The sequence below is a fragment of the Podarcis tiliguerta genome (assembly GCF_965153285.1).
Source record: "Podarcis tiliguerta genome assembly, chromosome: 2".
NCBI lineage: Eukaryota > Metazoa > Chordata > Lepidosauria > Squamata > Lacertidae > Podarcis > Podarcis tiliguerta.
Genome location: NC_139535.1, coordinates 91,924,894 through 91,937,074, shown reverse-complemented (window position 1 = coordinate 91,937,074; position 12,181 = coordinate 91,924,894). Strand labels below are relative to the sequence as shown.

The 12,181-nt window shown below is 48.4% G+C and overlaps 2 protein-coding genes across 3 annotated transcripts; one reads left to right on the top strand and one right to left on the bottom strand.

Moving 5' to 3' along the window:
- Window positions 1-560: 560 nt before the first annotated feature.
- TK1 (thymidine kinase 1) lies at window positions 561-5,657 on the top strand. Of its 2 annotated transcripts, none has more exons than XM_083430225.1 (7): window positions 561-855; window positions 1,417-1,448; window positions 2,240-2,353; window positions 2,659-2,752; window positions 4,015-4,104; window positions 4,187-4,306; window positions 4,441-5,657. In XM_083430225.1, exons 1-7 carry the CDS (start codon window positions 790-792, stop codon window positions 4,627-4,629), a joined length of 705 nt encoding a protein of 234 aa, XP_083286351.1. In that variant the 5' UTR covers window positions 561-789; the 3' UTR covers window positions 4,630-5,657. The 2 variants fall into 2 exon arrangements, with proteins under 2 accessions (XP_083286351.1, XP_083286352.1); XM_083430226.1 differs by having other exon boundaries at window positions 753-877.
- Window positions 5,658-6,491: 834 nt separating this feature from the next.
- On the bottom strand, window positions 6,492-11,894 carry SYNGR2 (synaptogyrin 2). Its single transcript, XM_083430227.1, has 4 exons — window positions 11,536-11,894; window positions 9,294-9,531; window positions 7,680-7,819; window positions 6,492-7,340 (listed from the first exon to the last, which is right to left on the bottom strand). The coding sequence occupies exons 1-4, from the start codon at window positions 11,647-11,649 to the stop codon at window positions 7,140-7,142; spliced, it is 693 nt and encodes a 230-aa protein (XP_083286353.1). The 5' UTR covers window positions 11,650-11,894; the 3' UTR covers window positions 6,492-7,139.
- Window positions 11,895-12,181: the final 287 nt, after the last annotated feature.

Genomic DNA, 12,181 nt, shown 5'->3' with positions numbered 1-12,181 from the left:
ATAAATGTCCTATGAGGAAAGGTTGAAGGGACTGGACATGTTGCTGTACTGTAATATCTGCATCTAGACTCCATCTCAAGATGGAGATGGCAGACTGAACAACGCTAAACAAAACAAAAGAGCCTTGCCGCATGTTAAAGCTCAATAGCAGTAGCACAATAAATGGTGCCAATCTTCGCTTTTGCTTGCAACCCAGACTATTGCAACTCTGGCAATGGACTGGAGGAGTCTCTGCTCGGTGCTGCTGCAGGCCACAAGTTCTGGGGCAAAGAAGCTGTGGCTGAAACCCACTCACACCCATTTTTAAACACAATTACACAACCTTGAGCGAATACGCGCGGGTTCCTCGGTTAATGAGAAATGATGAAAGGAAAACATGGCAACATTTGCACAAGCAAAGCTGGAGAACTGATTTTAGGCGCTGCTCTCCGACTGCCAAACAGGGGGGGAAACGTCAGGAAAGAGGAACTATGACAGGAGACCGGACACAAGTGCCTTCCCTGCCCCTTAAAAAAAATAAAGCCCTCACTTTCGCAGAGCATGCCGGGAAATAGCTTAAGCGCCTACGCCGCCCTTGCCAAACACTTTCAAGAAAGTTTTTTCCCGCCTTGACTCTGATTGGCCAAGGGGCGGAGGGGGTTTCCTTTTGCAGGTCTGTGGAACGGCGCGATCTGTTCTGATTGGGCAGTGCTTGCCCCGGGTATAAAAACTGCCGGAGCCGGGCGCGCGAAGGGAAAGGCAGGCCGGCGTTAGGTGGATCTGCCCGGGCAAGGACTTGGAATCGGAGCCATGAACTGCCTGATGATGCCGGGAGTGCAGCCGGGGTCGCCCCTCAAGGCCCGCGGCCAGATCCAGGCACGTAGAAGTTGGTGTCATTGTATGTGGCAGGGCTTTGAGCTGGAGGGGTTTATTAAGGGCAGCGGCTGATAGTTCTGAGGCTGGAGGTTCGCCTTTATAAGTGATGTTTTCGGGGCCCTTGGCTTTGCGGGGTACTGGAGAGGAGAGCGAGGGAGAGGTTTGGGGTAGCAACCTCGATTGCGGAACCGGGGGTGCGAAAGCGATATTCGCCTCTCTGGCTCCGAATGGGAGTAAAGGCTGCGTGAGGGCGCTGGAAGGGTACAGCTGGATCTGACCAAAGGCCCCCTCTAGCCCACCATCCTGTTCTCACGATGCAGATGGGAAGGGCATGGGCACAACCGCCATCTCCCCTCTTGGGATTCCTAGGATGTGCCATTTAGAGAACTGCTGCCTCTGATAACGGACGGGCTCTTGTAGGGATTGCTGGCTTAAAAGGAGCTCAATCTAGTTCAACAACGTGTTTCTGACTGCAGCCATTCATCTTGCAACCTGTATATTTGGTACTTAGCTTTAAGAAGAGAACATTCCTAAATCCATTTTCCCCTCCAACCTCTATAGGTCATCTTTGGACCCATGTTCTCCGGGAAAAGGTATGTACACTGCAGATTTGAAATAAGTGCTGCTATTATATGTACTGGTAATCTAGATGTTGGGCCTAGCACACCGGTTTTGTTAACTGGCGTGGCTGATCTGTATGTGACATGGATACTACAAGAGGCACAAATTGCTGGAATTCTACCTGCTTGATCACCACTACGCTCCTGCTTCCTCCCTCAGTCAGTAAACTAGAGGTGAAAATATATCAAGGCATGGGCTAATGGGCTTCAGATCCTTCAATGAGTGCAAAAGTGGCACTGTCTCCTATGCTGGATTTGCACCTTGCTTGCCCAAAAATGTTTGCTTTCTATAGAATAGGCTCTGGCCATCATTTGCTCTTACCAGAGCAAATAATGGGCCGTGCCATTTGGCAGACAAATCAAATGAAACCTTGCCATGCCCTAGCCAATCAAGACTGTAGGGCAAGGAGTAGATCCCATGGACTGAATAGAGGCAATTGCCATTTCTTTACTCTTCACCTCTAAACTTATAGTGCTGCCTTCTCTAGAACAAAAACCAATTTCTTAAAATGCATTGTCTCCGCCAGAGCTGGGAGGGAAATGTGTTTTGCACAATTGTAGGTGTTATCTTTAGTAATGAAGTGACTAAAGCAGTCAGTCTTGTGCTTTTGTAATTTCCCTCATGTAGCAGCTGCAGCTTTTTTGGCTCACAATAGAGCCACATGTGCCCTTCTAGTAAAAGAGCTTGTTTCTCTCTGACCAGAAACACGTTAGTCTTTCCTGGGTTATGCTTGCCACTGGACATCTCCATTCTTGTTTTGCAGCACTGAACTCATGCGCCGGGTCCGTCGGTTCCAAATTGCACAGTACAAATGTCTGCTGATCAAGTATTCCAAGGACACACGCTACTGCGTCAATGGCGTCTCCACACATGACAGGTAAATTGCTAAAATGTCAGGGCCAATCTATACAGTGTATATGCTTGGGAAATTTCAAGCAGGCACACCATTTTTCACAAACTGTTATCTTAAACTGTTGGCACTGTAATGTTTTTATAATATATGACCTCAGGGGATTCAGTCTGGGGATTCAAGCATCTTCCCTGTCTAAGTCTTCTCTCACGTAGCTGCTATTTAGATTCGAGAGCATTCTGCAAGTGCCACTGGAAAATGAACTCTTTGCCATGGAGTAGGCTTATAACCAAAGCAATCCAATTATCACAAATACTTCTGTTTCTATGTAGGAATACCATGGAAGCCTATTCAGCTTGTTGTCTCAAAGATGTGCATCAAGAGGCCCTTAATGCTGCTGTGATTGGCATTGATGAAGGCCAGTTTGTAAGTTCTTTTAGCTTGTCTGAATAATGAAACATATGTTGTAGATATTTTTTCCACATTATGCTATTTTTGTGATACATGACATGAGAAATCTTGGCATACTTGTTTGTATAACATTACTCTTGTTTATAAAATAAACAGTATATAAATAAAATAAATCTGGCTTGGGTCAACAGTCAAGCACTACCGCATAAGTCTGTTTCACAGCTCTATGGGGACTTGGGCTGCCATTTTATGCTCCTAGAATAAGCCCCATTGAGCTCCTTGGGACTTCTGAGTAGATGTAGGATTCCAGTCCTCTTTTATACAGAACAGTACAGTGGTACCTCAGGTTACATACGCTTCAAGTTACAGACTCCGCTAACCCAGAAATAGTACCTCGGGTTAAGAACTTTGCTTCAGGATGAGAACAGAAATCGTGCTCTGGCGGCGTGGCGGCAGCAGGAGGCCCCATTAGGTAAAGTGGTGCTTCAGGTTAAGAACAGTTTCAAGTTAAGAACAGACCTCCGGAACGAATTAAGTACTTAACCTGAGGTACCACTGTATTGATCTTGGGGCCTTCTGCAAAAAAGAGAGAGAGAGAGAGAGCATGTGATCTATCACCAAGGCATCATCCTTTCCTCCCATAATTGAGACCTTTCTAGCAGTAGCAGATAGGGTTCCCATCAGGGAATACCTTAAAGTATTCAGTTAGAGAACGTGAGACCTGTTGGATCCCTTAACTTCGCTTTAAACATAGGTGGGTTAAGGTACAGTCCTATACCTGTACTATTAACTTGGGAGCAAGTCCTAATGAATGCTTCTTTCTGAATGGGTATGTGTGGGCCGTAGTTAGCCAATGAGGGTGGGCTACAGCTTCTGTCATCCTGACCATTGGCTATATTGGCTGAAGCTGATGGCAACTGTAGTTCAGCAACCGCAAGAGACCACACCACATTGGCTATTCTCCCCACCCCATAGGCTTTCACTGTAAGAGTACCATGCAAATACTCTTAAGCAGTGTTTCCCAACCTTGGGCCTCCAGCTGTTTTCGAACTACAATTCCCATCATCCCTGACCACTGGTCTTGCTAGCTGAGGATCATGGGAGTTGTAGTCCAAAAACAGCTGGAGGCCCAAGGTTGGGAAATGCTGCTCTTAAGAATGCCACCATCTCCTCACAACCAAAGAACTGGTTGTGTCGCATGTAGTCCTATGAATTTCTAAGAGATACGACTTGTCTACTGTGGAGGAACATAACTTTCCCCCTCTGTTCCTGTCTAGTTTCCAGACATTGTAGAGTTCTGTGAGGCAATGGCCAATGCGGGGAAGACTGTCATTGTGGCCGCCCTCGATGCAACCTTCCAGAGAAAGGTAAACCTCTCTAAATTCTTAACTTTCTCTTCCGGCTGGTATGTGTCCCAACCCAACGTTGCATCTGGTTGTTTCACTGCAGGCCTTTGGCAACATCTTGCAGCTGGTCCCTTTAGCAGAGAGTGTGGTGAAACTAAACGCCGTCTGCATGGAGTGTTACCGTGAAGCCTCTTACACAAAGAGGCTGGGAACAGAGAAGGAGGTAAGAGTCCACTGCACTTTCCTTCTCAGAAAGGTTCCTTTCCATCTGTGAGGCAGAAATGTGCCTGCTATCAGTCTGGCAGCAGAAAAGTGCTTTTTACCTGTTCAGTAATTAACACTTCTCTCCTCCTTTAGGTGGAAGTGATAGGAGGAGCAGACAAGTACCATTCAGTCTGCCGTGTCTGCTACTTCAAGAAGCGGCCGCAGCAGCAGGCAACCGACGACAAAGAGAATCTGCCGGGAGGAAATAAGCAGATAGATATCGCTGGTTCCCGAAAGGCTTTGGCTGCTCGTCAGATCATGCAGTGGAGCCCATCACACTGAACTAGGAAAGGGACAGCCCTTTTCTTCTGTGGGGTTAATTGATGTGCTGTTCTTCATTCCAACCCTATACCGTTAAAAAGGTGTGCGGATCAAAGGACAATACTAGTGAAAGCACTAGAAAGAGTGAACTGCTTTTAAAAGAGGAAATGAGGCTGGGGCATGTTGCAAAAGGCTAATAGTTTAGGTGTGCTAAGAACCGAAAGCTCATCTCTTAGTGGCTTCACATTTATGGGGAAAGACTTCCTACTGTCTCATAGAACTGGGAGTTTCCTCTATGTTCACTAGCAGAACCTGTTTCCTAGTCAAACTAGAATATTATTTATACCTTAAAGCCATTGTCTCTTATTTCAGCAAACACCAGTGTCTTTGTTAAACAGTTTACCTTGGAAGGGGTAGTCTCTCTCCCAGTCTTTCACCCTTCTTGAACATGGAATATGGAACATAATGTTCAACTCTAGACTAACTGCCTGAGCAGAACATCATTTCTTCAATTCTATGTGTATCTTTCTGATCTAACATCTAGCTATGTGTTGGGTATATAGCATAGTTCTGTGAGGCTTCCAAACTAACAAAATTATTACTAATCCTGCATAAGTTATGAGGCCTCTGCTTTTCTGTAGAAGGGTTTGATAGATATAATGTGTCTCCAGGAGTGGGCAATAAGCAATTCTTATGTTCTTTGTAGTCTTGGCTTTAAGATTTTGTGTATTGTGTCAGGCCTTTACTTTCCTAATTTATTCAGGATGGCCGAGAGCGTCAATCATGTTCATTATATATGAAGCTTGGGGCATGTTCCTGTCGTATAACTTCTGGCAGTTCGATCTTACTGTCTTCTGCATGATGAATGGTAGTAGCTATTTCTGCATTTGATTCAGCAAACCATCAGTTTTGCACTTAAAACATGCCCTAAGACTGCTCTGCTGCCATTTCTGTTTCCCATGAATATTTGCTGTCTTCTCCCATAGTGATCAATTAAGATAAAAATGTTTTATTCATCAGGCTATTTTAATAAATAACTTAGTACTGAATGTCTTCTTTGACCTTTTTTATTGATTTCCACCATCATTTCACTAGACTTCAGAGCAAGGTGTCTATTTTGTTTTTAAAGGCTACCCACTTAGATTGTAGGAGACATCCAGCTCTCAGTCCCCTCCCCATCAGAAGTGTTGAAGATGACCGGCCTCTTGCTTGGAAACTTCTGTTGTAGGACCACCACTGAAAATGCCCATACTCCTCCCGATAGTACAGGCACCTTTTCATGTTAAGAGCTGCACTGGGAGAAACAGCATCAGCTGTTTAGAGTGCTTGGTTGGCCAAAACCCAGAACAGCAGGAGGTGAAAAGTGCGGCCTAAAAAAAGGAGCTGAGATAAGGCTTATGGTACTTGTTTCTGTAGGTGCCAAGACCTTACACCACTGCTTTGCTACAGCCAGCATAATTATTTTCCCACAGCTAGCCCTCGGTCACATAGCTGGGTTCACACATAAACATCTCCCCTGAAGCCTGAAGGGGAGGATGTATAATAAAATTTCGCATTCCAAGTGATGGGAGTGACGAGGTTTATTTCTGCCATGATACAGATTTAGAACACTTCCCAAATCCTCAAATTGCTTCCCATGTGAGTGGGTTGTCTCCTGTTACCCCCAACAGGTACAGTTGGGAAGATAGAGGGTAACCAGGAAAGTGTAAGTTTTGTGCAAGTGGGCTTCCCACCCCAACAGGCATACAGAGTAGTACCTGCACCCCACCCCAGCTATGTTTCTTCACTATTAGTATATCTGTGCAGATAGGGAGCTGGTCCCCTCCCATCTTGAACTAGGACTGAATTGAGAGAGGGAAACAAGACAAGGCACACAGGAAAAATTCAACATTGCTCAGTCCAGCACTTTATATACAAATTGTTATTTAAAAAAAAAGAAATGAGGGGGCCTTTAGGCCTAAGCTTTGGCATCATGTCCATCCAGCAGCAAGTGAAAAGCTGTAAGGAAAGCACTGCATCCGCACTATCCTATCTAGAAAGGCAGCACCATAGGAGCCATGGGAACTAACCCCCCCACCCCACTCAGTGGCTGGTATGAGTCAAGGATGTAACAGCATCCGCACAAAAGGCACAAAGTACTTTGACCAGCAGCAAGGGTCCCGCTACGATAACTGCAGTAGGAAGCAACGTAACGGGACGCTTGCCTTAACTGGTGGATGAAATCTCTAGCTCCTGTTACAGAGTTAGCTGAATATCCTCTGCGTATTTTTTGGGCAACTATTATGCCTTGCACATCACACACAGGCCAGAAAGAAAGCCTCTCACACCCCTGAGGGGGGAGCGAAGTATTTTCTGCAAGGGTAGAAAACAGCAAGGATACCCCAGAACCCAATGCACACGCACACACAAAAGTTAAGCTGTGGCATTCTTACTCTTCACAGTAGATGCCTTTCCCCAACCCAAGCAAGTGAATCAATTGCACTTAGGTGGCTATTCCCCACATGAGCTGCTTTAAACAGTGCTAGTAGCAATCAGTACACAGGGGGAGGCTGGTAGCCTTCAGAGTCCTCTCCGGTGCGAGGAGTGAAGGGTGGCTGCTGGTAGCTCTCATGACCAACGTTGGGGTAGCTTGAGTAGGGGGGCACAGGACCTGGAGCTGGGTCAACGTAGCTGTGGTCAAAGTCTTGCACCCCCATGCGGTAGCGCTGAAGTGCAAAGGTGATCAGGAGCCCCTGTGGACAGAAACAAGCTATTAGCTCTGGCCGGCAAGGACCAGGATGGGTCTGTGAAGAGTTGGTCACATGCAACAGCCATTTATACAGCCATTCCTCTGTAAGGTAGTTTAGTAGCATTGCTTTGTTTTGGATGGGAAGGCCAGGGAAATTCTACGGCCACCTTGTGAGGCAACGCCAGAGAGATCTGAGCTGGTTGCTTGTTTTGAGCTCAGTTTAACAGGCGCTGGCAAACTAATTATCAGTTTCATAGCCAATCCCCAGTTCAGGGCTGGCAGCTGGCAGCCTGCCTGACTTCAGCCTTGGACTTCCTTGGGCCAGAGAGAAACCCTCACTCACCCATGAGAAGATGGAGAAAAAGCTGAAGGCAATTGAAGCACGGGCAGAGTCGGCTCCAATCAAGACATCTTTGGGAGGTGTTGATGTCCACTGGTTTGTCAGCACGCAGAACCCAATAAACCACAGAAAGGCCCAGAGAGCTGCACAAAGAGAAAAAAATATATTTAGCAAGGGTGGAAGAGACTGGGTGACTTATTAACAGAATATGAAGGCCTATGATAAGCCCTGTTCTAAGGGCTGTATCTGATGCCACAGCTTCAGTGCCAAAACAGACTTCTAGTCAGGCAATACTCCCAGCTCCTGAGGCTTGGGGACCCTCGAGCTGATTTTGGGGCATGCTGCAGAAGGAGGGGAACGCCCCATTCTGTTTGCACAGCATTGAATACAACTGTAGGTCTTTATTCCTTTTTGCTTACTTGCTGGTTATTTTGCCAGTCTCTTCAAATTTAACAGAAGCACAGGCACCCTTCAGCTGAAGATACAGGAGAACAACTTACCCCGACCTGGTGTCCTCCAGGTGTGCTGGGACACCTCCCACTAACCGCAGCCAGAATGGCCCATGGTCGCAGATAGTTGGCAATATCTGGAGGGCACCAGCTGGGGAAGCCTGCAGTACAGAGCACTACCATTCTGCTCCTGCTATCAACTGGGGCTACAACTATATGATAAAATGCCTGCCACTTGTGCTCTGGTTATCAGGAAATTCTACGGCTCCTCCAGACAACTTGTTTAATGAGCATTATTTCCAGCTTGCTTGCACAAAAGCTACCCGGCTTTTTGTCTTATCGTTACTGAGCATTCATTTATAATTTTGGGGGGCAGTTATGTAACTATGAGCATTCATCCTGATTTGCCTGTGGGATGTTCCACGTCTTCCTGTTAGTCATTTGTTTATCTCACCCTTTTCAATGCATCACACTTTTTCCCCATCGCTTTCCAAACTACATAATTTGTTTAATGGATTTATTGTTCTAGGGCAGCGAAGCACTTTAGATTTGCAGGTTTAAAGTGCTTTGAATTTCTGGTATGCGCTTGAATCCCTCCCACAAAGTATTGACAGTCTGGAGGAGACCTTACACTGAACAAAATGGGCATATTCTGCAACCGTCTCAGAAGGATGTGTGGGCCAAGTTTTGATTACAGTATTAGTTAATCTAGGCCAAGGCCTGGAATGGGAGTCCAGAATCTCCTGTTTCTCAAAGTAGAACAAACGCTATCTAGAAGCCCCCTTAAAGAAACGTGTGACATTTTTTTCAAGGTATTAAGGCATGTGGCGTTTACGTCAGGGAACAAAGGAGCACCCATTCAATGGTGTCTCCTCCTTGCCCAGCACTAATCTTTACCAATAATATAGCATCCCAGTGTTTTTAGGAACACAGGCAGTCTCTCCTGGAAGACACTTTCATTCAGACAAAACAAGCCCTCGCAGGCAACATGCCAGGGGAGCTGAGCTGTTCCAGACTCACATCATACTGAGAGCAAAACAAGGGAAGGCATTGTCCAGCTCTGCAAAGGGGGTGGGGAAAAGAGAGAGGAGGAAGAGAACATGTACGGAGCCTTGCCCTCCCTCCCCACAAGGACTTGTTTCATGTCACACCTCCCAAAAAGAAATACCTGAGAAGCCCAGGTCGGCCATAACGAGGTACTTGCGATCAGTGGCATTGCTAATCTGTGGGAAGTAGATATCCACCATCAAGAAGAATACACAAGCCAGGAAGGCAATCACTCCGATGCCAATGCCGTAACGACAAGCATCCTCACTGTGGTTGAAGACGCAGTACAGCTTGTCGGATGAAGAATGGTTGGTGTAGCCTTCACCAATGATGCAGGAGAAAACAATGAGTGCAAAAATCTGCAACAACAAAAAAAGTACAATGCTACCCACCATCTTCCAGAGTAGTGAGGTGCTTCCGCTAAGGCACAAATCAACTATGATTTCATTTATATCCCATCTCTCTGCCATCATGGAACCCAGCAGTGTACATGTTCTGAGGTGGTCACCCATCCAGTTACTGACCAGACCTGCTTAGCTTCAGCAAGATGGTGGCCTCATGTGCTTTTAACATCATAACTTGGGACCACTAAATACCGAAATCCCACCTCTATGCAAAACATTACCCTTGCAAGGTCCCAACCTGCATCTTTGTGCACAGCTGATAATTGCATTGCATTCATTCTGAACAAAGTACGGAGCAGCAGAGGCCTCAATAGTTCAAACCTCACCCTAAGGAAAAGAGGAGCAATAATTATAGCTGGGTGCTGGACATCATGCCAGCTAAGATAAGGAGTTTTGTTTGAGACCACCTGGCACTGGAGATTGGTGCATCCCAGAAAGAGCACCATACAAATGGCTGAGGAGCCTTCCCTCTTGACTTGTCAGACAAAGCCGCTTCAGGGTTCAGACAGATCTCTCCACCTCCCCAACTAATTTTAAAGCTGTCATTTTCTCCTCACCAGTAACAAGCTGCTCTCAGCCACAGGTCAAAAATCAAGCACGCTTGAAGTGCACTTGCTCACCTCTCAAGAAAATGTCTTTCAAATGAGGCAAGCAGGACTCAGGCCTGTTAACCTCTGCTAACATGACATGATTTCCTACATAACTTCAACCCTCCGTGCCTGCCCTCTCCCATTATAAGTACCTGATAATGCTTTTAGATTGTCCATAAGGAGTGCCATTATTGACAGAATTTCACATCACCTCTGGAAGATGCTCCTAGAACCCTCACTGAAAACCAGAGGACTAGAAGCATAACTTTCCCTCAGAATGTTTGGAGCACAGCTTCCCAAACTTGAGTCTCCGGCTGGTTTTGGACTACAACTCCCATCACCTGTAGTTGTCAGGACTAGTGGTCAGGAATGATGGGAACTGTAGTCCAAAACAGCTGAAGACCCAAGCTTGGGAAACGCTCTTTTGGAGGAACCAGCCATGAAAGGATCTGTCTTACTGGGTCTAGCAAAACTGGGGAGCCAGCTGCTTCCTAAGCAGTTTCGCTCTTCCTTACTGCCAAGCAAACGATCCATATATCTGAAGAGTTTCTCTCCATCTACAAACGTTGCCCATAGGGAAGGGCGTTCCTCTTTTTGTTACAGACCCAGGAGCCTTGAGCACCCAGCTTGTCAAAAGGCAAGGAAGGCAACAGCCTAGCTCCGCTCAAGGCCTATCAGCTGACAGCCATATGACCAGGCTGCTTTCTCCTCAAACAACCCGCAATACAAAGCGGTGGACTTTATTCGGCAGAGTTGCCCAATCCTAAGCAAGTGAATGGGAGCGAGGCAGCGGCCGGAGGCGGGCCAACCAGAAGCGGCCCCTGCCCGGTTCCCACGCGCGGGGCTCCCCACCGGCCGAGAGAGACGGGGCGCAGCGCGGGAGACGCGCCACCAGGGCGCACCTGCTGTCTGTATGCGGCCTCGGGGGCCGAGAGCTGAGGGACCCGCCACTGGCCCGAAGTGGATAATTTCCAGAGGACTTGGCCACGCGTCTTCTTCAGAGACTCCTCCTAGCCGACGCCCGGGGTGGCGGCGGCGGCGGCTTCCGTTGCCTCCAGCAGGTGTCTCCATTCCCGACGGCGCTGCATGACACTGCATTGCTCCGCCTCAACTACTTCCCCTCCTAGGGTGATGGCAGGAGACACGGCCCAGGTGCCTAACGGCCCCGCCTCAGCTACGCCAGCCTCACCTGGGCCACTAGCTCGTGGCACCCTGGCCACTAGCTCGCCCTCCTTCGCGGCCAAGCGCAGCGTGGGGGCGCGCGCGCGCCGACTTGCCCGGGGTTAGGAAGGAGCCCGGCGGCCTCTGCAAAAGTTCAGAGCCCAACTTCCGCGCTGCGTTCCGGGAGCCCCGGCCCGACGCCACTCACCGCACTCAGAATGCGCGCGATGACCTGCGGCTGCTGCAAGAAGCGCCACGGGTCGAAGGTGCCGCCCGCCTTGGCAGCTCCGTAGGCACCGCCGCCGCCGTCGCCGCTCTCCATGACTCAGGCGCCGCGCTCTGCTGCCCCGCTCCCGGCCCGGAACTCGCGGTGCCCGCCTCGCCCCGACTTGTGTTTGCGCGTCCGCAAGCCCCGCCTTCCCACTCCGCCCCCAGGGGAGGAGAGCCGACCCGGGACCATGGAAGCCACGAGGGTCGCGCCCGCCGGGTTTCCTGCCTTGAGAGCGGCGCCGGTTTCTCGTGCTTCGGCGCACTTCGCAAGCTGGGTTTCAGATTTATGGCCGCTTGGAACTAAGGTGCAAGACGTACTTCAGGGATAGAGAGTCTCGGGCGGGCCCGGAGCTTTCCCCAACCTACAACTCTGCCCAGGCCCCTCCTCACCAGCGCCGTTTCATATTCTATTAGATGTTTGTTCTTTGCTCGCTCTTTCAGCTTTGACAATGCCTCTTCGCTTCTCTGGATGGAGGACAAAGACCCCACCAGCGCTATACGTTTAAAGCTGTATGCCACTAAAGAAACCGCACCCCCCCCCCAAAAATCCTGGGAACTGTAGATTAAGAGTGACGAGGGAAGTT

What these genes read in the sequence shown, in the direction of transcription:
- SYNGR2 (XM_083430227.1), bottom strand. Translation starts at nt 11,649, where the DNA reads ATGGAGAGCGGCGACGGCGGCGGCGGTGCCTACGGAGCTGCCAAGGCG. An exon ending in GGCCGACCTGGGCTTCTCAG is followed by an intron (nt 7,820 to 9,293) that starts GTATTTCTTTTT and finishes CTCTTTGTGCAG; the next exon opens with CTCTCTGGGCCTTTCTGTGG. An exon ending in TTTTCTCCATCTTCTCATGG is followed by an intron (nt 7,341 to 7,679) that starts GTGAGTGAGGGT and finishes TTCTGTCCACAG; the next exon opens with GGGCTCCTGATCACCTTTGC.
- TK1 (XM_083430225.1), top strand. Translation starts at nt 790, where the DNA reads ATGAACTGCCTGATGATGCCGGGAGTGCAGCCGGGGTCGCCCCTCAAG. An exon ending in AGGCCCGCGGCCAGATCCAG is followed by an intron (nt 856 to 1,416) that starts GCACGTAGAAGT and finishes CAACCTCTATAG; the next exon opens with GTCATCTTTGGACCCATGTT. An exon ending in GGCGTCTCCACACATGACAG is followed by an intron (nt 2,354 to 2,658) that starts GTAAATTGCTAA and finishes GTTTCTATGTAG; the next exon opens with GAATACCATGGAAGCCTATT.